We start from the raw sequence: 26,305 nt of genomic DNA on the forward strand, positions 1-26,305 counted from the left end.
CTCCGATTATTGACAGGTAACTTTAATATCGGTAAGACACCATGAATACAGTAGAGCAACTACTTGCAAAGTTGTTCATTGGATTGAAACGTGACGAGAAACTAATTGTAAAACAATTAGGACCTCACCGGCCAGACCTAAACCTACAACAAAGTTCCCTAGACAGAGGGAAGATTTACACACATTCGTTCTCAAACACCTGGTACACATAAGTTGATTGGACAATCCAATCCAGCATAGATGGCAAGGTAACAGCAATGCCCCAGAACATTCATTGTGAACTTAGTAAATATTACTACTTCGTTGGGCTTTTTAATAACACAACAACCCACATGACAGAACTATCTAAACAAGAATGTGAACTGGCCATCAGACACAGATTGCAGGAAAGTTACTTCATTTTAGCCATAGTATGCCTGCGCTTGCACTTGATTTGAAGCTTTCTGTTTTTCTGTGTAGTAGACCCTGTCAATTTCGTAGTGATCATCCCAGCAGTGCTAACCCTTTCTCTAGGAGCCATACTAAATTTTTGGGTGATTAAAGAACTTCTCTTTTCAGAAGGAAAAGCACTAGCCTCGACATTCACTTATTGGGTCGCGTGTGATTGGTGAGTTCTGAGATTCAAACCCCACACTACCTCCCTGAGACACCTTGAATTGCTCGCCTTTTGGTTGGGCCCCATGACATCAGTGGTAAATGACCCCAAGCCCACTGCAGGGGTACAGTAAACTATGTACCCTGTAGCTGCCTAAAAGGGTTCTGTCAAAATGGCTGAGCAGGTTGTCTACATCTATAATTCACAATTCATTATGACGTCATTTACCTTTACAATTTAGTATGCCCTTAACTTGTTAACGGTTCCAGTCTACAAATAAAAAACAATATAGTGGAGATAAGAGGTGAGATGATACCCACGGGGAAGGATTATTGGTCTCTTCTTGGTGGAAAACTATTACTCATTAATTTATGAATACCAATAAATTGAGCTTGAAAGCAATAAGAATGGGAAATAATCATATTAAAATTCAAATACGAATTGGAAATAAACCTATGGCATACCATATAGTCAAAAAGACGTCCAGTGATTACACCTCTCTTGGAGCAGAGGTATCCTCCTTTTGTTTGCATGTGTACTGAAGATATATGCAGGCACTTCAGCGCATTCAGGTTCTCTAGAAATATATATTTCTTCGAATTTTTAAGTTGAATAAGGACTAATGTCATGATAAAGATCCCGCCCCTTTAAAAGATCAACTGCCCCCCTTTTGGGCAACGTTAGTGTCATGACATCTCTTCCAATGGCACTTGTCATACGGGGGACGGGACATCTGTCACATTTGTGACTGTGTAACCCATCCACCGAACTCTAAATCAAGCCCTTAATGTATTTGCCAGTGCTTGTTCTGATTACCATCTGTCAACTTTTGTAATCTGTTTCATGAGTGTTATGAAGCACTTTCATAAACAGTCAAAAAAAGTCAAAGTGAATTTGACTACTGATGATTTAAAAAGTTCAGTCTTGGTGGGTATATGGTCTACTCCCAAATTACAAATGGCCACAAGCAGTATAGGTTTTTCCCCAAAAGTATGCATTAGTAGTACCATTGACTCAAGTAAGAGTCTGCTATAATTTAATCTTACGCTTTGTTTGTAAGTTGTTCCAAAATTGTATGCAGCCCTCAATCTGGCATCCGTGTCTGGGCAGAGCTGTAAGAAAAAAGTTCAAGATGTTAAGATAACAAGACTGGTAATACCTTCTTTCAAGGCAATACAGTCTAATCCAAACAAAGTATGATTCATACTTGGCTTTGCTTGACGGAACAAAAGTCAAACATTCTGCTGTTTTAATCTGATTACAGCATGTCTCTTAAAAGCTCACAAAAGAGAGAAATTTAAAAAAAACGCATTCTCCAGTCGAGATTAGACTCCTGAGAAATGGCTAATTATTTGAGATGGTTCAAAAATAGGAGGCTTGAAAGTGGGGAGCTCAAAAATGCGTATTGCACTAGATGTCCCAGATACATAAAAAGAAACCTGTCACTAAGGTACCAACACCTGCATTCCAAGACTAAGACACCTGGATAACGGACACAAATAGCACTGTGCCAAAAACACAAAGATGTTGAAAAATTAGGAGATGTTACTTACTTGACATCCTAGTTATGCATCGTAGGAATTTTCACTGAAACCTTTAACGGGCCAGATGTATCAAGCGTTTTCCCGTTTGCGAACAGAATAAAGACTTTTGGGGTGTATCATCCCAAAAGCCATTTGCAAAATAGGGAATGGCAAAAATTGCGATTCCCTATTTTGCGAATGCATTTAAGGAATCGCAATTTGTTACTCTTCGAATTAAATGCAGGAAGCCAAAAAAAAATTGCGACCTGCCTTAAAGGAATTGCAAATTACCACCAACTTCAAGTTGGTGGTAATATGCGAATTCCATGAAAAATGCACTTTTTTGCATATTTCAAGGTGCCATGTGGCGTACATACATGCCCTTAGGGCATGTATGTGCGCCACATATGCAGACATGCATATTCCAGGGGTGCAACAGGGTGTCTATTTGGCACCCTTCAAATTGCATGCGCAGTTTGCAAGTACCTATAAAGTACTCGCAAATTGCGCATGCAATTCCCATTTATTCCTATGGGTCTCTGGGCCCATAGGAATGAATGGAAAGCCATATGGAATATGTAGGAATCGCAATTATTATTGAGAAACCTACATACACTGCATTTTGCGATTCCATAATAGCGAATCTGTATAATTCGCTATTATGGAATCGCAAAATGCAATATTGATACATCTAGACCTTAGTTCTTATAAAGTAAATCATCATCATCTATCTAGTTACATAGCAGACAGGTAACACCTCTGCTAAGCCGTGGACCCTGCCACTGAAATATGGTGAAATCTGAGGCTTGGATGCCTGTGGTCCACCGAAAAAAACAGTCTGGATAAGGGAACCTAAGGGGAACAGGTCCCCATGGTATACGTGGCACTTCGCTGCCCCTGCAGGCTTAGGTGTGTGGACTGCGATAAGGCCGGCAGGTTGGGAGGGGGGCTTGGGGCGGGGTGTGCTGACAAGATGAGTTATTTTTTGTTTGTTTTTTATTTAAAAGGTTTTGTATAGCGCTGGCTAAACCCGAAGGTATCAAAGCGCTTTACAGATGCAGGGGAAAGGCAATACAGTGGTACAGTAATTACAGGCAAATACAATCAAGTACAAGGAAATTTCACCATCAAAGAACAAGAGAAAGGCAAACATTTTAGGATTAAAGGATTAAATACAGTTAAATAAAATAGGGGAGATATAACCTAGGAGCACACAAAATATAACAAAAAAACATTTGTAAGGGTAAGAGGGGAGGGGTAACATAAGAGAGGACAAGACAACTAAGCAAAGTCAAGCAAGAACACGAAACAAAAAACTTACAGACCAGAAGTTATGTTATGTTATGTTAAATATTTTTATAGCGCGCAATAGCTACTCCGAGGAGTGTCCCAGCGCGAAGCCAAGGGGGGGAGAGCCAAAGTAAAGAGCAAGAGGAGACTTATGGAAACAAATAGGTTTTAAGGAGACGCTTAAAACAGCCTGGGTCCTGGGTATTCCGCAGGGAAAAAGGAAGAGCATTCCAGGCAACGGCAGCTTTGACAGCAAGCGAGCTGCCCCCAATCCTAGACCGGGAGAAGCGCGGAACCCTCGCAAGTAAAAGAGCTGATGAGCGAAGGGCTCTAGTCGGAACATAAAAGGCAAACCGCCTCTGCAGATAGATGGGACCCAAATTATGTAGGGCTTTGTGGGCGATGACCAAAGCCTTGAACTTAACCCTCTCAATCAGGGGCAGCCAATGCAAGGCCTGAAGATGAGCGCGGACACTACAACTTCTAGCGATACCAAGAAGGAGCCTAGCGGCCGCATTCTGGATCACTTGTAGTTTGTTGAAAGAATAGCCAGGTAGGCCAACATAGAGGGCATTGGCATAGTCCAGACGTGACAGAACCAAGGCCCGAACAACCGTTTCCTTAGCCGGTCTAGGGAGAAGAGGGAGAAAACTCCTGAGAACTTTAAGAAGGCCAAAACAACTACCCGAGATCTTCTTCACCTGGACCGAAAAAGACAAATTGTCCTCGAACCACACTCCAAGGTTTTTAGCGGAGCTCCCATTGGAAGAGGGAGGGGAAAAGTCAGGGGGCCAAATCTTACATCTGAAGTCTGAGGGAAAGTACCCGTAAAGAAGGATCTCCGATTTGTCTTCATTGCACTTGAGTTGAGCCCTGGCAAGCCAACCAAATACCGCAGACAAACACTTCTGCACAGGCCGCACGGTATCATCCCTCTTGCTCCAGGTGAAAAGAAGCTGGGTGTCATCAGCATAGGCTATCACCTTAGCCCCCAACTTCTCGGCCAAAAAGACCAACGGTGTAACATAAATGTTAAAGAGGAGGGGGCTAAGGGACGAGCCCTGGGGGACACCTGTAGAGACCTCCTGCTGGGGTGAGGCAGCGGGAGGCAGCCAAACCTGTTGGGTACGACCCTCCAGAAAGGACCTCAGCCAGGCCAAAGCTAAGCCAGAGACCCCAATCTCGGAGAGGCGGGAAAGTAGTCTGGCGTGCGGCACCGTATCAAATGCAGCTGACAGATCAAGCATCACCAAAGCTGCTCTGCCACCAGCATCTAAACAGTCCCGAATGGCCTCCGAGATCTCAACTAGCGCTGACTCCGTGCTATAAGAAGCCCAAAACCCAGACTGGGCTGGGTGCAGGGCCTCAGATCTTTCCACAAATTCGGAGAGTTGTCTAGTCACTGCCTTCTCACATACCTTGGCAAGGCTAGGGAGAAGGGAGATAGGACGATAGTTACAGGGCAGAGAGGGGTCGAGGGACGGTTTCTTCAATAGAGGAAGAATTTTGGCCTGTTTCCATTCCGGTGGAACCCAAGCCTCCCCAAGGGAGAGGTTAATAATAGCATTGACCTCCGCATTAATGGTCTCTGCGACTGCTGCCAGCAATCTAGCTGGACAGCAATCCGAGGGGGAGCCGGACTTGAGGCCCTTAAGTAATTTAAGAGTACTAGCAAGATCAACCGGAGAGAAGACCGACAGGACGTGGTTCGAGGCCCCCTGGAGAGGCACAGTCCATGCATCTTCCTTCCAGGAAGCTGCACATACCGGTAGGGACTGCTGTATTAGACGGATTTTATCCGAGAAGAAACAGGAGAGGGTGTTGCACCAGTCATCCGTAGCTGGGCCCGAACACTTAAGAGCGGCAGGGGATGTAAAGCTCTGGACTATGTGGAAGATCTCCTTTGAATTATTACCAGCCTGCTCAATACGTTCAGTAAAGTATTCTTTTTTGCCTGGAAGATGGCAGAGTAATAAATCTTTTGCCTGGCCCTCAGAGCGGCCTTGGCCAAAGGACAATACTTTTGACGACGCCAAATCCGTTCCAGCTTCTTACAATCTTGTTTGAGCAGACGTAGTTCAGGCGAAAACCACGGGTTAGATGGCGAAGCTCTCTAAAACCGGGAAGAGGTGGGAGTGGCTAGCAAGGTCATAGATTTGTCTAACCAGTTAGTAAAGTTAGCAAAACTCTCCACAAAATCACCAGTAAGGGACGGCCTGGAGGCCGCCAGGGCTACAGCCAAAGAAGCGGGATCCACCTTCTTGAAGGCAGGTTTCCGCGAGATAGATTCAGCAGCAAGTGGAGGGCCAGCCCTCCAGGAGAAAAAAGTGATAAAATGGTCAGACCACACAAGGGGAAGAGGATCCTCTACCTGAATATTAAAATTGGAGCAGATGGGATCAAGGATGTGACCAGCCTGATGGGTTGGGAGGAGAACCCATTGAGATAGCTGGGCAAGCTGAAGCATATCTTTTAGGACCATAGCATCAGTACATGACCCATGATCCAAATGAATATTCAAGTCACCGAGGAATAAGAAATGGGGAAAGCGGAGCGCCCTAGAAATTAACTTATCACCCCATTCCTGAATGGTAGCATTGGCAGAACCAGGGGGGCGATAGACCAGCGACCCCCCTAGAAGAAAATGGGGGGAAAACCTGATGCTAAAGTCTAACGCTTCTCCTGACCCCCAAGCATACGACTCACCCCTAATAAGCTCCCACTTTTCTCTGAAAATAACGGCAACACCGCCACCCCTTCCATCTAAGCGGTCAGCCCTAGCAACTTTGTAACCCGGAGGGATAGCCAGAGTGACAAAAGGGTCAGAATTGGAATCAAGCCATGTTTCCGTGAGGAATAAAAGATCAACAGGGTGATCAGACAGGAGCTCAAGGATGTCAGAGTGATGTTTTTTAAAGGAGCGTACATTGATTAAGGCGGCAGAGATAGACGGTGCCGTATCCTGCTTGGGCCGAATGAGTCAGATGAGGAAGAGTCCGAGAGACAAAAGCCACATATAGTACAGACATGCTCCAAAGCATCCGACAGATCGAACTGATGGTGTGAGGAGCATAAGGGTAAAGACAGATTACATAGCTCATCCCTACCGTACACCAGCGCTGCACGAGTCCCCCCCCGTCCGTGGAGCAGAGTAGCAGGCCACGGCCACAGCCGGGACGCGGACGGGCGCAGACGGGCTTGCCTTAGGCGCGCCTTCGGCGCGCCAGCGGCGCGCCCGCTGCGCGCGTCCGCTGCGCGTTCGCACAGCGCGCATGCTAAATAGCGTGCTGCCTAAAGACCCCAGGTGTTGCTGCTCAAGCGTGCCTGACCCAAGATGGCGGCTGGGCAGGACAAATGCCTCGAGCTAGTGTGTGCTGCAGTGAAGTGCGGGTAAGTGGATACAATTTTAGGCAATGCAAGGTATTAGAAGCCCCCTAATGTCCCAACAGAGATTTCAAAGTTAGAGACAACAAAAAAGATGAGAGACCAAGGAGAGCAAAGACAGTTGTAAACAGTGAGGAGAACACAGGGAAAAAGAAAGGTCAACAGGTTAACAGAGAGATAGCCTGTTCAGGTGATCAAAGGATATCAGGATCTGAAAAAATTATGGACTTGAGTATTTGAGGAGACGTCTTCTAAGGTCTCTTTTGAAGCCGAGGTAGGAGAGGTTGCATCGAAGGTCCCTCGGAAGGGCATTCCAGATGCTAGGCGCATTTACTGAGAAGGAGCGAGTCTGGGTGGATTTCTTTTTTAGTAATGGGGGAACAAGGAGAAGGGCATAAGAGCTTCTCATCGTTCTGGTGGTTCCCGCTCTTGTGAGTTTATTAGTTAAGTAATCCGTAGATTGACAGTGAAGAGCTTTGTGGGTGATGTGGACAGTCTTGTAGTTCCATCTTCCTCCGATGGGGAACCAATTAAGGGATTTGAGGGCAGGCGTGATGTGATCAAACCGTTTGCAGTCGGTAATAAGCCTGGCAGCCATGTTGAGCATGCCTCTGAGGGGGGCCAGGTGAGATTTAGGGGCTCCAGTGAGAATAGCGTTGCCGTAATCCAGTTTAGAGTGGACTAGTGATTGAACGACCCATTTAAAGTCATCTTGAGGGATGAAGGGTTTGATTTTTTTGGGATGTTAAAAATTGAAAAGTGCTCCTTTGGCTGCATTGTTGATATGGTCCTTCAGAGTCAAATTTTTGTCCAGGATGAAACCTAGGTTGTTTCAGAATGATAGTAAGGGGTTACATGAAGAGGTTAAAAAGAGAGGGGGAGAGAATTGAGCCTTGGGGGACACCCAGAGAGACAGGGGAGGGATTGGAGAGGCAGGAGTTTATTTTAATTTGTTGTGATCGGGCTTGGAGGTTGGAAGTGAACCAGTTAAGGACAGTGCCATTGAGGCCAGAGCGGGACTTGAGAGATTCAAGTAAGGAAGAATAATTGACTGTATCAAATGCAGCTGAGAGGTCGAGGAGGATAGAAGGCAAAGCTCTCCCTTTTCTAGAGAACAATGAATGTCGTCAGCAATGTTCAGCATGGCGGTTTCGGTACTACAGCCTTTCCTGACACCAGATTGAAAGGAGGCAAGTAAGTTGTATTTGCCTATGTGGCTGTCGAGTTGAAGACAGACAGATTTCTCCATGGTTTTGGCTAAGAGTGGGAGGTCCGAGATGGGACGAAGGTTGCTGGGATCATTAGGGCCTGCCTTATGATTTTTAAGAATGGGAGTGATTTGCCCAAGTTGAAGGGAGTCGGGGACGCACCCAGAGGCAAAGGATGTGTTAATAATTTTTGTCCAACACGGGGCAATGATGTGGTTAAGGTTATGTACTAGCTTTGCCGGGAGTGGGTCTCTGGTATGAAAGGTCGATTTTAATTTCGCAATGATAATAAAGATTTCAAGCCCGGTCATGGGTTTGAAATTTGACCAGGAGGTGTCATTTTTCAATTGTGTTTTGGAAATGTTATCTCCAGAACCAGTTGGAGTAGATTGGTGAAGGAAAGGATTAGGAGGGTGAGTAGAAGTGGAGAGAGGGGGGATGTTAAGAGAAGTTTGGGGATTGGGAAAGGTCAAGATTTGCGGGAAGGAACGATCAATTTCTGCAATTTTGTCCGTGAAGAAAGTGGCAATTTCCTCACATCTTTCTTTAGAGGCTGTCTGTTCAGGAGGGGCAGAAGAAGTTTGTCTTCTGACGATGTTAAAGAGTTCTCTGGGTCTATTTTTAGCACGATCCAGTTGGGCATGAAAGAAGGATGCTTTTTCCAAGAAAATGTGCTTCTTATATAATGATCTTGCAGATCTGAGAAGAGCTAAATGAGAAGGCGAGGAGTGTTGTCTCCAAAATCTTTATGCTAGTCTAAGTTGTCTTCTTTCCCTATTAAGTTCCGGATTGAACCGAGATTTAGATTGAATTGCTCCTTGTTGTTTTAGTTTAAGCTGTGTGACTTGGTCAAGGACATCATAAATAGCCTAGTTGAAATGTTCAGTAAGCTCATTTCAGTTTTGGGAGTGCGGGAGATGTTGCAGTTGAGTTTGAATTTTTGACTCAAGTTCCGTAGGGGGGACTTGTTTGAGGTTTCTAGTCCATATCTTGGGCTTGTTATTTTAACTGGGTGAGGAAAGACGCTGGTCAAGATATTAAAAAGAATGAGATAGATGGTGGTCTGACCAGTCAATGGGGATGATGTCAGTGAGAGAGACAAAATCAGTGTTAGTGATGATTGCGTCCAGAGTTGCACCGTTGATATGGGTAGGTTTGTTTCAGAATTGCTTTAGGTCATTCATCTCAAGAAGGTTAACGAAGAGCTTAACAGTGGGATCATCAGCATTATTCCAGTGAATGTTGTAATCTCCTAGATACAAATTCTTTGAGTCAGAAAGGGAGAAATGAGTAAGAAGGTGAGATAACTACTCAGCAAAGGGTAGTAGCTCACCCGGAGGGTGGTAGATTTTATGCGGTCTGAGAGGAGGTGAGCCTTTGACATTGAGTTTAACGCCGAGGTATTCAAAGGTCAAGTATTCAACTTTCTTCAGAAGGGAGAGATGAAACTCGGTTTTGTGGATTATGGCTAGGCCACCAGCTGTTCTATCAGGTCTGTCCTGTCTAATGATTGAGTAGCCGGGAAGAGTGAGTAGGTCCAGGATGGCCATTGAGTGGTCATTGAGCCTGGTTTCAGTGAGGAAAGCAATGTCAATAGCCTCGCTGAGGATGGTTTCAGAGATCTCCGTAGCATGTAGTGATTTGAAGGTAAGGATAGTGGTGAGTTGTGCAGGAGGTCTAGGCGAGTTGACAGTAGAAGGGATTCGGTTAACGCCCACTATAACTGGTATGTTGGGAGTAGGGGAGATAATCAGTCGCCTGAGACTTAGGGAGATAGAATTTGTTAAGGGCATTAAGGTCAACAGTAGAGAAAAGACAGACAGCGTGGTAAGGCCTGTGAGCCCCTCTGCAAAGGGGGATGGTCGGCCACTGGAGAAGAGAAGTTGGGAGAACTAGTGGGAGAAGTATCATAAGTGTTTGGGTGTGCCTGGGAGTTAAGGTTAGAAAGATTCCCCCCTTTTTTTTGTTCTTATTTTTCTTTGCAATTTATTCTTTGTATAATCAATACTATATCATTGTTGAAAATGTTGACAGTTGTATATGTCATCCTGTATGCATACTTAGGGTGCCCTGCAAGGCACTCTTTATGTCTCGGCTGTCAACAATAAAATTATGTAGTGGAAAAAAAAAAGAAGAGTTAATTCTGTAGCCATAGAATTGAGTTTAAGTTTGATTCTGTGCTATAGAGTTATGGGGCATTCCCACAGTGAAGGAGGTGGGGGACGAAGTTGGGTCAGTGTTGACTAGGGAGGGAAATCCCACAAAGGGAGGGTGATCAGAAACGGGGGTGGAAACCAACACATCGGGCAGGAGGTCAAAGACATTCGGACTAGTATTTAATAAGCTCTGAGTGATATGCTTATAGTCATCTGTACGATCTGGGGAAGAGTTAGAAGAGTGAGAGAAAGAGTATTCAGGGAGAAACCTCATAGTATAACTTGGAATGGATTTCGTTAGAATTCGAGTTACTTGTCAAAGAGGAGAGAGCAGTAGGAGACCGAAAAGAAGGCAATTGTATAGGATGCGTGTTTGAGGGTGGAACTCGGAAGAAAGTAGGGACAGGGGGAGATCGATTGTTGGTGAGAGTGGGTGAGAGAGCGGTCAGTCTTGGGAGAGGGGGGCTGGAGGTCCTACGCTGCGAAGAGAAACAAAATCTGGGTTCTGGGTATGGCCCTCGACAACAAGGGTGAATAAGGAGAATCGCTAGGAGGGGAGGCCTCAACTCTAGGATTCCAAGGGGCTAGGGGATGGGCCCAAGTATCTATGAGGGGCATGAGCATTATCACAGATAGAACTAGAGAGGATGCCCATTTGGGAGGGCAGAGACGTCCATAAGGAGGGCAATGTACAGCAGTGAGAATCATACAGGGTGATAGGGATACAAGAACAAGATAGATAGGGCCTTAATGAGGATGACGGGATAGGAGGGGGAGATGAGACTGATCAGGGAGAGTGAGTAGAGTCACGGAGGAGCAAGGCAATTGGGGTGATAGGGGTTTCTGGCCCAGATGAAAGAGCAAATTGGCCATATTACTGAACTGGCTGTCAAGATGTTGAGTTGGGGGTCAGATGATTAAATGAGAATGTTTCCAGTCCTGAATATGGATATATCGATTTCCCAATTGAAAGAAAGGGGGGGAGGTGGTAGTAGTCAGTTTAATTCCATACGGAATTTCGATAGTTTTAGTGATAGAAGGTAGAGAAGGAATATGTTTTTCCATTTAGTCGGGCGTTTTGAGTAGAAAATAAAGTCCATTTTCTTCGTGTAACAAGACAGGCTGTGGTAGGTATCCACTAATAACGTCTCAGGGTGGAGTTCCAATAATTTGTGTTTGAAATTTTTCTTGGCGTTCTTAGAAATATTTGACGGATATAAAATGCTCCAGGAGTTAGGGCCATGGCTAGCAACAGCAGGGTCTGGGGTTATGGGGGTATATTGTTGGAGACGTGATTCAAAACGAGAAGGGAATAAAGGCAGTCAAGACATGGAGGATTACGTTTGAAAAACATTGTATAGGGAGGTTTCAGTTAGAAAAACTGTAGATAGGGAGAGCATCAACACAATACAATATCACACAGGTAATATCAAAGCATCAGATGGGGTTCAGTACTACCAAAACCTCAGATAATATAACTGTAAACACAATACAGTAACCTTTCACAATAACACAATAAAACACAATACAATATCACACCGGAAATATCATAGCATCAGATGGGGTTCAGTACTACCAAACCTCAGGGAAGGAGGGGAGTGAGGAATCAGTAGTACGGTAGAATAGAACAAATAAAGTGTGTAGAAAAGTGATTTCTGTGAGTGAAGGATAGAAAAAAAACATTGAAGGCTGCTGTTCAATATGAACGACCAGTAGTGGCACAGAGGAGTGCTTGCTCATGCATAAGGAAGGAAGACTTTCTTTATTTCAGTGCAAAAATGTGAGTCCTACCTCTGTTTTAATGGAACTCAGTGAGCCTTTGACATTGAGTTTAACGCCGAGGTATTCAAAGGTCAAGTATTCAACTTTCTTCAGAAGGGAGAGATGAAACTCGGCTTTGTGGATAATGGCGAGGCCACCACCTGTTCTATCAGGTCTGTCCTGTCTAATGATTGAGTAGCCGGGAAGAGTGAGTAGGTCCAGGATGGCCATTGTGTGGTCATTGAGTCCTTTTATTCTAATAATAAGAATTTAAAGTTGCCATCTCATGGAGCCCCAAAGGTAGGGAGGAGGGAGGCTCACAAAATGGAGGAAATATTAGGTCCCAAACACAGTGTACCCAAAATCAGGGGCTAAGCGTGCAATCTAAGAGTGACCAAAGAAGAACTAACGATCAGGGGACAACATAAGATCTTGATGATGAGAGGCAAGTCACCAGATGGCCGTACCCAATTTCTCCACCACAATAAAATGCGAGGGAGCTCACCGGAAAAGGCGAAGGACCATCAGGCAACCGAGGAGTGAGGCAGCCATAGCCGGATTAGCCCGCTAACCCAGCTAGAGCAGGATCGTTAAAGAAAAAGGAAAAGCAAAGGACTCTCAAGAGTACCTGGGAGAGAGCGCCGTTGCAGGCTCCCAACGGAGAACCAGGGTTGAGCGGCCGATCAGGCTTGCGGCATGACCGATGAGACACAGGACTGCCCAGAATCTGATGGGCGCAACGCACAAAAAGTACAAAGAGGACACATACGTGATGTCCAAAATTAAGCGCGCCGCCACAGTCACAAAACCAGACAGAGACTCCGGCAACCGCAACGAGGAACCCAGGAGATCAGGTCTGATTAACCAAAAGTAGAATATTAAAGGGCCCCAGGCACAGAGAGATCAACAATGAAGGACGCTCCCAGCAGCATCCGTCCCATAAACGACCATTCAACCAGATGTCCGGAAACTTTGCCTCACCTCACCAGCCGGCGATGTCTGTAAGCCTTGGGGACGCCGCTGGCCTATGGAGGGGGCTCACCGAGAACCAACAGGTCGGTTACCGTGCCACCCAAACACAGGCGTAGATAGCGGGGCCAATTGGGGTCAGAGCTGCACCAGAAGGCCGCTGCCGAATATCACTCCATTCCATCCCCGACCGAGATCAGCATCCGGTAAAGGGCCTAACAGCTGACAAAGGCAACGATCATTAGGAACAGCACAAGCCTGGGTAACGATCTGCAAGATCCTGTGGTTGTAGCCAGCCCACACATCACTGGCAGTCAGGCCTGCGAGGCCACGGGGGTCTGGGAAGCAAAGGCAAGGCTGCTGCTGAAAAGTATCCCACCATCAGAGGCAGCTTGAGTTACAAGACAGATTGTCGATCGTAGAGGCGATGGGGGAAGCAGCTGAACAGCAGACGGGAGCCCTCTGCAACTGTGTCCATTTACCAGCTCAGACTTCAGTGGGCCACTTGAAGTGGTGGAATCCGCAAGCCATGAGTTTTCAGTCTGGTAAGTTTACGTCCAAACATTATAAATTATATCAGAGTATTGCTTCATTTTAGGAGGAAAAGGGTGGTGGATGGCAAGGCTATTCCAGGGATTTGCAAGCGATGAGTATCCCTAGCCTGGAGCTTCTGAGGAAAACTTCTCTCCGACGGCCATATTGGTTTCAGAATTTCGAGTTTAAAAGAACTGACTGAAGGCCAGCAGAGTACTAATCAAACTCAGCAAGAGGGCACTTCTAAGGAAGCCTAAAGGTAGTGAGCAGTAAGTCAGGATCTCCGAGGCAGCATTACCCTCCAGTAATTGAGGACAGTTAATCTGAGTAGCAAGTGTTCCCGTTAGTGCTAAGGGATATTAGTACAGCACTGGAAAGGTTACTACAATTAAAGAAGCGGTGCAGGGACTGACCCTGATGAGACCCCAGTATAGCAACAAAAAAAAGTCCTTTGTAAATTCTATATTTTGATAGCACTAGAGGATTTGAGAGCTGTGCTTGAGACTAAGATTGTAGAGGCCTTGAAGGTAGGATTACTGAAAAAAAGACCATAGGAAGCTTGAAGAGAGCCAGAGTCACAGACAACAATATGGGCATGAGATCACAGACATCCAGAAAAAATGGTAGACACGTTGGAAAGGGCAAGATTCCTGGAGTTCCAAGCACGAGATCCTGAAGAGAGAGCCAGGGGAACTAATGTTCACATCATAGGGTTCTCAGAGCACATGAAGGGACAAGACACAGCAGCTCTACCTTGAGAACTGGTTGGTTCATGGTTCCAGCCCCAGAAGTTCCCATTATTTTTCAAAATGCTTGCATGCGTTGCCCCTATAAAGTGAAAAATTTGAATGCCTCTATATTTCCAGACATCACAGTAGAAGTGCACGCCTAGAGGCACACATTCCCTAAAGAGAAGAGGAAATTGAGGGTGAGCCAGAGCCGATCTGTATTACAGGATGGCCTTGTTGTCACCCCAATGACATCAGACTATGTGCCATAACAATGCAAATTAAAGGACTTGTAGACGGTAGAAGAGCGAGTAATGATGTCAACCAAATGGTAATGTACAAATAACGCTGTGGTATACAAATATTTATTGATGGAGGGAAGTTACATACATCAGAGTGAGGGGGAAGGACATCTCCCATGAGATAGAGTAACACAGAAACAGAGTGTGTGGGCTGCACTAGGGGTTCCTCATTGCGCCAAGATGGTAACGTGTTGAAGCCAGGCTTACTTCTTCAGTAAGCAGTGGCCTATTAATTTTTTCATTTATAGATTTCGAGGAGGCATGTCCTAACACTGCAAGAACAGAGGCAAATGTAACTACTGTACATAAAGTATTGGTTAAGCATAAAGGACTAATTCACCACTAATACTTTAAGGGTTCTGAAGTAGCGTGCTACTCGCCGAATAAGCGCTTCAACTCCCCATCAAGGGTAGCCAGCACTATATAAATGCAAACCTTTTTCCCTCTTCTATCCCTCCACTAGCCTTCTCAACACAAATAACTATCATATCCACCACTCAAATCACTTTCATATTTCACTATTCTAATTCACCACTAATCCTTTATGGGTTCCGGAGCAGCGTGCTACTACCCAAAAAAGGGCTTCAAAGCCTCGTTAGTAAGCCCTATATAAATGCAATTACAATACAATACAATAAATATTATTGTTATAACAGGTCATGAGGTAACGCATGAGACCCTGGAAAGATTCTTAACCTGCCACATGGGTAGAGGGGGGGCAGGCAGTTTGGGTGATCTCACCACAGTAGATCAACAAATGGAGAACTACGATAATTTCCTGGAAGCATTAGACCCCCTAATTAAAAAGCAGAGCTGGGGTGGACAGAACTAAACACCATCAATTCCGGCTAAAGTAACAACATTACTCAGATAAGGTTCAAGGTAATAACCTGGAATATCTTTGAAAAGGCTGCCCTGAAGAGAATAGGGGTGAAATAGGCTTCTTGCAGGAAACCCATATATCACCTGCAAAGATAGAGCAAATGGACAGAAAAGATCTACGCCACAGGGTACTCATATGCACATGGGGTACTTACAGAGGTTCAGTATGCATTGGACAGGGGTCTACTAGACGGGATCCCAGGGTCAATGAGATATATATATATATATATATCACTTAAAAAACCATAGGTTTCACACATGTTATAGTTAGCTGGGCATTTCACTCGTGAAAAACCAATGAAATTCCCCCGTTATAGTTAGTGCAGGCAACTATAACTCACGCGACCGCAATCCTCTGTTGATGCTAATACTGTATTTAGACACTTATTTACCCATGTCGTCCTCCATTAATTTTTAGCTATACATATATTACAAATATTTTTTTTTCAGAAAAACACATATGTCATCAGTGATGTAATATCAGACGTCATCAGCAGAGGATTGCGTTCGCGTGAGTTATAGTTGCCTGCACTAACTATAACGGGGGAATTTCATTGGTTTTTCACGAGTGAAATGCCCAGCTAACTATAACATGTGTGAAACCTATGGTTTTTTTAAGTGAATTTGCAAGGTTTTTTAAATGCTAATTCCTAACTATAACGTGTGTGAAACCTATGGTTTTTTCATTGAATTTGTACGGTTTTTTAAATGCTAAGTTATGTATTTATTATTATTTTTTTTTTTTTAAGGTTTTTCACCGTGCGCGCGCTGTGGGCGCTCGGTGCACTTCGCGCACCGAGCGCCCACGTTATGTAGTTTGCGGAATTTTTCCGTTTCTACCGTGCGCGTACGCTACGCGCACTCCGCGATTTTTCATAAAAAATTTAAAATACATTTTTGCCCTTGGGGGTCCTTCTGGGACCCCCTGACCAAGGCTAGGGGGTCAGGAACTGTCCAGCCTGCCCCCTTTACACGTTATCGACCTTTGTTTTTCACCCCCTCAGACTGCGAGAGACAGAATGGCGGCCGACACTTCCTGGTTTCGACCGATTCGAATGTTTACTAAGATCTAACAACCAATCAGAATCGCGCTCGCGCACGGCGGCGTGCGCGTACGGTAAGCTTACGGTACGCGCTCGGAGCGCGCCTATAGATATATATATTGATTTAAATGCTATTTTCTCAGGAAATACTGAACAGATTTACACGAGACCTTCAAAAGGCACATCCCTGACCTGAGGGCTAACTCTCTGCCAAATTTCAAGTAATTCTGTTCAGCCGTTCGGGCTGTACCTCGGACCAAAGGTCCTATGGAAAAATGCATGGGGAAAACGCGTTTTGGGACCCCCCCTTTTTCTCAGCCCCCGCTTGACGAATCCCCCCGAGACTTTCAGGGAAGGAGCGGAGCGGAGCGGAGCGCCCCACCTATTTTGAGAATTCCGCGAGGATTCGTCAATCGGCGCCAAAGTTATTCAAAATAGAATGTTGCGGATTTCCTATGGAAACACGTTCCTAACTATAACTATCTACTGGCGACCGCCAGTAGATAATATATATATACACACACACACATATATATATATATATATATATCAAGCTCCTGGTTGACACACGCAGTTTGGAAGGCTCTCGAGCAGCTGCGTAAGGCTCAACCTGTTCCTTAAATCACTGGTACGGGCAGCATCCGCCTGCAAGCAGAAATAAATGCAAATCACTTTTTTGCCTGACGCGTTTCGTTTATTAACTTCTTCTGGGAAATGGAGCTTGATATATATATTATATATTATATATTATATATATATATATATATATATATATATATATATATATATACACATACATACATATACATACATACATATACATACATGAAAAGAAAAGATTGCACCTAAATGCGGCCAGCCCAGTCGCGGGACGACACCGCCGAGTTATCAGCGCGGATCCGCTGCTGCCTGTAGAGGCTGCGGGACTCGGAGCAGAAGGGGATTGTGTGCACTGGGGAAGGCAACTGATAGTGAACTTGTTATGCACCTCTTGGCACACTACTGGTGGGGCGATGAGGTCCTCTTGTGGACTTCATCTTCCGAGCAGCAGTGCGCTAGGAGCCGCGTTTGCAGAGTGGTGTAAAAAGGGGCGTGGCCTCGGAACACCTCTCTGCAATCCAGTTCTGTGGCGCTTGCTGAAGGTACCTGGTGGGCTAGCTGGCCCCCAGGGACCCTCAGTATTCAAGGGGAATTAATTCTCCAACTTACAACGCGCCAGGGGGCACGTTTGCAGAGTGGTGGAGAAAGGGGGCATGGCCTGGTATGAGAAGTTAGCAATCCTGCTGTGTAGGACTTACTGGAGGTAATAGGAGGGGTAGTTGGCCCCCAAGGTTGACTTTGGGGGCTAACTACTCCTCCTGTTACCTCCAGTAAATCCCACACAGTGGGATTGCCAAAAGGTGTTCAGAGGCCACGCTCACCTTTCTCCACCACTTTGCAAACGCGACTGCTGTTATAGTTAGAAATTAGCATTTAAAAAACCTTAGAAATTCACTGAAAAAAAACATAGGTTTCAGGGACTTTGTTGTTAGTTGGACATTTCAGTCATACAAAACCAGAGAAATTGGGCTGTTCTAGTTAGTAGAGCCAACTATAACTCACGCCCCCGCAATGCATGGCTGATGACGTCCCATATTACATCACTCATGACATGCTCAGTGACATCACTGATGACATCTCAAATGACATCACTGATGACATCATTCACGTGATCATCTGATGCACCACCTCACACACCAACGAAACCTTTCATACACCCACTCTAAAATACAGATTACCAATATCGAAACCATAGACACACCAATAGCAGTTAGTACAGACCCGCTCAGTGATACACATGTCTATACACACATCCCCCCACTAACCCATACAGTCACTCATACACACAGTCATTCATCAATACAGCCAATGATATATCCACTCATACACCCATATAAACAGTCACACAATGCCACTCATCCGAAGAGTTATTCAAAAACCTAGTCAGTCACCCAAAGAATTAATTATACTGACATTTACTCACCTATACAGTTATACACACACCACGTCACTTATTCATATAGATATGTACTGTCTTTAACAATTACTGACATAAGCACACACGTATCCATGCAGCCACTGTCACAATCACTCACTGTCACATATACTCACTTATATACTCCGACACTCACAAATACTGCCCTTCACATATGTAGTTACTTACACATATACCACGAACATATCCATTCACTCACCAACACAGCTATACGTACACTCACCCACCCATACACTCCCTAACATACACACTCAAACGCATACACCCAGTGAATCATCCACTCACACATCTATGCAGGGAGTCAAACCCCCCCACCCACACTGACACTCAGGCACCCATACAGGTTCTCAGACAACCAATCATTGTTCAATATACCTTGGCATATATAGATATAACATTCTTGAAATTTTTAGAAACACTCAGTCACTGGATGATGTCATCAGTGATGTAATTTGAGATGTCATCAGTGATGTAATATTTTACGCATCAGCAGTGAATTACGGGGGCGCAAGTTATAGTTAGCTCAACTAACTATAATGGCCGAATTTCTCTGGTTTTGTACGAGAGAAATGTCCATCTAACTATAACGTCCCTGAAACTGGTGGTTTTTTCAGTGAATATACACACACAAACACATATATATATATATATATATATATATATATATATATATATATATATATAAATATCCAAACAAAGCAATGAAGCACTCTGCGGGTTCAAGTAATCCAGTTTATTACCCCACAGACGCATTTAAGCACCATGCCTTTCTCAATGTGATTGCGCAAAAACAAGATGATAGTCACCTGACAAGTTTTAAATAAGTCTCAGTGCGCTCTCATTGAAAGGTGAATGATGGCTGTAGAAAGCGGACTTCTAATTCACCATGAAGAGTTGTTAAACATTGCGCCGCCATCATTGTGGGCTATCGTTGTGTGTCAATTCCCATCAGTTAACTTTGTGGCCGACTCCCGTTTTCTTTCATTTCACCTAAGAAGATGTTAAAATCACAGCAGATACGGGTCAGCTTGCTGTTTAACACACTTCATAAACACAATGAGCAGTCGCGCACATTTCTTCTCATTAGATGAAGAGAGTGCATTCATATTTAAAAGTCAGTATTACACTGGATGTAATGTCCCTCGTTTGCCGCAAACGCCTTTCTAAACAGTACATACCCACGGCTTGCCGGTTTCGTAACCAGGACTTCCACATTATGGCAACATGTGACTAAGTGTCATCAGGCATGGTGTTTCTTTTGGCAGCGGTGGTTCAGGCATTTATGTACAATACAGATGAATAATTACCACTAAAAAGCCGAACTCTTCACGGGTGCCTCTGGTTACGAAACCGGAACACCAGGGGTATCTACTGTTTAAAAAGGCATTTGGGGCAAAATGAATCGACTCTCTTGCTCTAATGAGAAGAAATGTGCGTGACTGCTCATTGTGTTTACGAAGTGTGATATATATATATATATATATATATATACATACATACCCCAAAGGGCCAAGAAAGTGCCTGTCTTCGCCTATCATCTTTCGGAGGAGGCTAGGCTGGGCCTACTCTCTTTCATCTTCAAGAAATCACCGGCGTTAAGCTGTATACCCAAGTGAAATATGTTGACCTGTTTGATAAATGTATTACCCTCATGCACAACGAATGTATCATAACCATCTAGACCTGGTTGATTGTATTGTGGTTGTTTTTGTTTTTGAAATGCCAATAAACAATTTTTTTTTAAAAAAAGAACAAAGAAATCACCAGGGTTCATCTGACGTAAGTGCTTAACCCATTATACTAGCTGCATACTGAGATTGCATAGTGAGATTGATTGTGGCTTGCGTAGACACACAACATATATTCCACTTAACTACGGGAAAACGGAAGGCTGGGATTGCTGCGAATCCTGGAATTCTCGCAAACAAGCAGTAAAGATCTGGGATGCTAAGACCAGATAGCACCTGTTAGACCTGGTACCATTGACGTGAGTCTCCCTTCCATTTTTCACTGATTGCCTCCTCTGTTTTTGATATGTTTTGCTGGTTTAGATGCTTTGGGCACTGTGCCACTGCTATTCAGTGCCACAGTGCAAGTGCTCCCTATGTTAAATTGATGTATTGATTAGTGACTTCATGATTGGGTTATTTGATGTACTTGTCAGACCCTAGTACAGTGCACCATGTGTGCCCAGGGCTTGTAAATCAAATGCTGCTGGTGGGCTTGCAGCACTGGTTGTGCCACACACATAAGCAGCTTGTTAAGTGTGTCTCAGGCCTGCCATTGCAGAGCCTGTGTGCAGTCTAGTACTGCCATGCTGACTGGGTAAGTGCACCCACTTTCCAGTCCCTAAACCTTCCCTTTTCTTCATATCAGACACCCCTAAGGTAGGCCCAAGGGCAGGGTGCATTGTAAGTGTAAGGTAGGAAATGCCTTGGTGTGTGTGGCATGTCCTAATAGTGAATTACAGCCATTTTCGTTTTTCACTATTGCAAGGCTACCAGTCCCCATAGGCCAGAATGGGCAGTTTGATTATAACACCTTATAATCCTAACTGACCCAGGGAACATGGTAGAAATTAAAGTTTAGTATGCCTGAGCTCAGAATGATAAAATACATATTTTAGTAATGTTGGTTTTAACTTTCTGTGTTTGAAAATACCACTTTTAGAAAGTAGGTATTTTCTTACCTAACCATCCAGCCTGCCTCTGCTAGCTTGTGTATTGTCTGTATGGTTTTGTGAGTGACAGGGGCTGGGGGATTCCAGGAGACAGGGCGAGTCAGCACAGGGCTGAATAGACCCATCTGCATGTAGAGTGGTGGGAGGAGTTAGCACCTGCATCTAAATAGGGCTGTGCCTGCCTTCCACAATGCTGGCTCCACCTCCTGTGGTCCGTCTGATGTCCCTGGCCCACACTGTCAAAGGAAAGAAGGAGTCCTGTAAACAAAGTGCTTCAGGACTGCACAGAACTTGTTTGGACTAGGTACAGGCCCCTCTACTTTCAGAGTACAAAGGATTTAGTAGTATAAATATGGTGACCCAGACCCCAAGATTTTAGATCACTTCTGGAACAACAAGACAAACCTCTGCCAAGGAGGAGAACCAAGGAAGCTGTAGGAGTTTGACTGCCGCCCTGCCAGTGTGCTGTTTTGCTGGGTTGGCCTACAGTGGTGTCTTCAGTGTCAAGGAGAGGAGAAGGAAATTTCAAAGAACTTTCCTCATCTTGCAGAATATTACTCCAAGGGCTTGAATTTGTGCTTGCCTTCTGCTGAAGTCTCTTGGACAAAAGACTTCACCACCAGCTCCCCTCTGAATTTCCTTGCTGGGAATTCTGTCTGCAGAAACCTGCGTGTCGCTGGGAGCTGGAAGTGCAACTCAACGAGAAGAAGCGTGTCGCAGCCGCTGAGGTCGCCGCCGCATCTCCAGAGAAGCGTGCCTTCATCAAAGCTGTTCACTGACGCATCACCGGAGAAGCGCGTCACCGCCGCAGAAGTCGCAGTCGCATCACCGGAAAAGCGTGTCACAGGGCCTGCCGCGGTTATAGAGCTTGCCACACGGCCGCCTGGTGTGCACGCATTGTCTTCGCGTCGTCGCATCAAGGGTGCCATCTTATCGCATCGCACCGGATTGTTGCATCGAGGTGCCTTCTTGCCGCATCGTAACTCGAATGCTGTACGAGAATCAACGCATCACCTCCTCTCCGGTAAGGACCAAGACGCATCCCCTACTCTGCGCAAGCATTGAGGCGCGTCGCATTGTCTCCCCCGTAGCGAAGAACCAACGCATATCCACCCCTCTGAACTTTTTGTTTGTTTTGCGTTACGCATCCAGGTACTTTTGTGAGAACTGTGTCGCAATTATCATCAACTTGAATTAAGTCACTTCTACCATCTTTAAGTCTATTTTGAGAACAGTATTGTGGATTTTTGTCATTTGTGGTCTTGTGTTAAGTCTATATAAAGATTACTTATTTTTATAAAACCTGTGAGGTGTCCATCTGTAGTGTTTTCACTGTATTACTGTATGTGTTCACAAATGCTTAACACACTGCCTCTGAGATAAGCCTGTCTGCTCGTGCCAAGCTACCAAAGGGGTGAGCAGGGGTTATCCAGTAGTGTAATCCCCTTTCCCTGACTTAGAAGCAAGGGTCCCTATTTGGTCAAAGGTACCTACCTCTGCCAACTAGAGACCCCCAGTTCTAACATTGGTGCTCAGCTGTGAGGATTTGGACTTGCATTTGTGACTCATATACAGTGATTGGTGTACACTACTAGTGAGTGCAGACCAAACGTGACCACATACTTTTTGGTAGAATTTTTCTCCCAAGTCTAGTAAAAGGGAAACAGAACTTTTGTCTAGTAAACTGACCGATCTTCATGACCAGGTTGTGGCTTTAACAACGCAAGTTACGTAACTTTCATTGAAAGTGTTTTGTTGCAGCTGAGGTCAGGTGTGTAAAAAACTGTCCAAGAATCTATTCCGCCAGTTCCTCGATCTGTGAACTCAGTCCATGCTGTTTGTGGGGATATAACTTTGAACTTTAATCTGGACTCTACAAGACTGACCACTCGTTATCTAACAACTAAATATTTATGTAAAAATACCATACTAAAGAGCCTAGATCGAAGAACATACAATGATCCCCATAGTTGCTGTACAGTTTCCAGCTTAATGCCGCAAAACACTATGCTGTCATCTGCAGGTACTTTATTAGACAAGAGGAACTTTCCCTGATCAAAACCATTGTATCGACCAGTAAAACAGGGAGCACAACCAAGGCGCCCTCGCCAGCTTATCAATCATTGTTCCATGCAAAATGCACAATGGAAATCCAACAGGTCGATCTATATGGTACAAGTTCCAAAATTGAAATCAGGAACTTCTGAGGACACTGAAGCATTAATAAACAAAGTGATTTATTGGTTAAGGATGGAGCAAAACTGCTTATCCATAATTAGATCAGATATTGTGTATGCAAAAAGACGTTCAACCATCACACCACCTTACGATTACATTCATGTTGTTCTGTGTTCAAATTCTCTTACAGGAAAAATGACGTACCTATGTTGCAAGAAACATGGGCTACCAAGAAGGCTTTCTTTTAGATGGGAATCTGAAGCACAGAGCACTTTGTCCATGGTACCAGAGCCCGGTACACCGCACTTTGCTACGGTCCCTCGCTGACCCGAGAGGAGGGGCTGCAGGCATAGGAACGCCTTATAATCAACGCGGAGGTCCCGCAGCACGGGAATCTGAAGTACCAAGCACTTTCTCCACGGTACCCGGGCCCTGCACGCCACACTTTGCTACGGTCCTCGCTGACCCGAGAGGAGGGGATCAAGGCGTAGGAACGCCTTATAGTAAACGCGGAGGTCCTGGAGAGCGGGACGCGTGCGAGGCGTGCACAGGCTCAGACCGGGCCAAGACGGACCAGTCTTGACCAGTTTTAGACCGGATGAGGCCAGGCTGGGCCACCCCCCTGAACAGTTATTGTCAGGACTCTGAGCGTCCAGGGGTGAGTGAAGTAGTTGGAGGGAAACCATACGAGAGTTTCACGCGTGTTTATTCAATCAGGGAGAGAACAGCTTGGACAACCACTTCCAGGCAGTACATAGAAAACCAACCGCCCGTCCAGGGTAGAACCTGGAACCCCTGATGACCCATAACATTCTACAAGGTGAGCACCACACATCTTCCCCCTTTGAAAACAAAACAAAACAAAAAAAACATTCTTAGATTAAACAGAACTCACAAAATAGTTGACATTTGAAAAGAATCAAAATCTAACAAAATCATTCATCATAACAGGTAATTTCCTGATGCGAGAACTCCTTCTTGGAATAGATATCTCCTCATTTTGCCTAGGTAAACACTCCCCAGGTACAACATTTTGACTCACAAAAGGAGAAATACTTTGTGTTACATCACTAACCGGAACTGGAGTTGACTGTGCAGTAGTCTCACACGTGCTTTGAACAACAGAAGAAGGAACACAAAGATCCGGTCCAGAATGAAAGCCATCAAAAGTGTCTAAAAAATTTTGAAAATCCTCCTTGTTCTCATTAATTACCATATCCTTATGGGGCATAGTATTTAATTTGCTAATGTTATTGTTAGACCTATACATGGACACACGTCTGAAGTTCCAAACTTTCCCACCTTGTACTCTGACAGCCTTGCTAAAAACCTCAATTACCCTGACCGGATCAGACCATTTAGACCATTTTTTTGTCATGACACCCAAACTTCACTCGTACCAAATCACCCACTCTGATTTTATGATTAGAAGAACGACTTTTACAATTCTCTCTTCGCATTTTGTCTTGATATTTTAGTACACGTTCTCTTACTACTTTAAGATCCAACATAGGATCATTGAGATTATTAGTTTTTACCCACCAAGGCCTGAGCTTAGAAGTTGCTTTTCTTCCCCTCAACATTTCAAAAGGGGAGCAACCAGTTACAGAGTGAGGAGATGTACGATACGTAAGCAAAGTGGCTCTCAAAGCTTTCCTCCAATCCATGTTACTCTTGATAGCTAATTGTATGGATTCTTTTACCACTCTGTTGAACCGTTCAACTTGACCATTAGACATAGGGTTGTAATTAGAAACTCTCTTGTGGACAATACCACATTTATTTAAGAACAGTTCTAGCTCTTTGCTAACAAATTGTGGGCCATTATCAGACACAAGTTCAGCAGGCAAACCTTATCTACTGAAAATATTGTCCAAAACTCTATAACTTGAGTCGAGGTGATTTTGTCTACGATTTGGACCTCTGGCCATTTTGAGAAATAATCTACCAAAACTAGAGCGAAAACATGTTTCGCAGGCGTAAGACACAAAGGGCCAACTATGTCAACACCCAATTTCCTCCATGGTCCTTGCGAATATTCAATAGGAGAAACATCCACCGATAAAGGTTTGACTGACTTATCACTTTTAGAACATTGGGCACAATCTCTAACCCATTTGTCTACCATGCCGTCAATGCAAGGCCACCAGTAAAATTCCCTTAAACGTCATTTAGTGCAGGACATGCCCAAATGTCCTTCATGAGATAAATTGATCAAATTATCTCTGACTCCTTGCGGGGGAACTATTTTATCACCCCTGGTCACAAAACCCTGAAGAAACATAAGTTCATCCTTGATTTTAAAGAACGAACTGATTTCACCATGCAACTTCCTCTCTTCCGGCCAACCAACTTGCAAATATTTTATCACACTATTCAGTGTAACATCATTAGACATTGCCTTTGCCCACAGTTCTTCAGAAATGGTAATTGATATCCTCCATGGTATAAGCTACATCACATTCTTCTTTGTCCGTATGCAGCTTTGGAACACCAGACAAAGGCAAAGAAAGTCGCGACATACAGTCAGCATGTACATTCATTCGGCCAGGAATGTACACAACAGAACATTGATATTCTTGCAATTTAGCAGCTAATCTTGCCAGACGCGCCGTCAGCGTTCTGCCACCTCCTGCTGCCAACATGTTGATCAAGGGTTTATGGTCTGTCCTCAATTGAAACTTCGTCCCCCACAAAAATTGTCTAAAATGTTGGGCAGCCCAAGTGCAAGCAAGTAACTCCCTCTCAATCGTAGAAAAGTTATATTCTGCCCCCCGCATCCACCGCTACTATACATTCTCCACCAATGTCAAAAGGTCTCAAGAAAGGAGCAGAGCTGATATCATTTTTTAAAACTGCAAAAGCTAGATTCTGCTGCTCACCCAGGACAAATTTTGCATTTTTCTTCAATAATTCACGTAAAGGGAACACTTTTGAAGAATAATTCTTCACAAATTTACTATAGAATTCAGTTAAACCAAGAAAGTGGTAGGTGCCGGTGCCTTCTGAACACTAATCACATGGTCTAATTTTGGCT

At 44.6% G+C, this 26,305-nt stretch overlaps 2 protein-coding genes across 2 annotated transcripts in view; one reads left to right on the plus strand and one right to left on the minus strand.

Annotated features, from left to right (window-relative positions):
- TMEM67 (transmembrane protein 67) overlaps positions 1–26,305 on the minus strand; it is a 1,162,308-nt gene that overhangs the window by 674,590 nt on the left and 461,413 nt on the right. The window contains exon 11 of the mRNA XM_085605278.1: positions 1,642–1,707. Coding sequence (XP_085461404.1) covers positions 1,642–1,707 — 66 coding nt within the window. The remainder of the gene's footprint in view (positions 1–1,641; positions 1,708–26,305) is intronic.
- LOC146831047 (uncharacterized) overlaps positions 1–26,305 on the plus strand; it is a 498,359-nt gene that overhangs the window by 11,509 nt on the left and 460,545 nt on the right. The window lies entirely within an intron of this gene.

The sequence above is a fragment of the Triturus cristatus genome, chromosome 5_1 (assembly GCF_964204655.1).
Source record: "Triturus cristatus chromosome 5_1, aTriCri1.1, whole genome shotgun sequence".
NCBI lineage: Eukaryota > Metazoa > Chordata > Amphibia > Caudata > Salamandridae > Triturus > Triturus cristatus.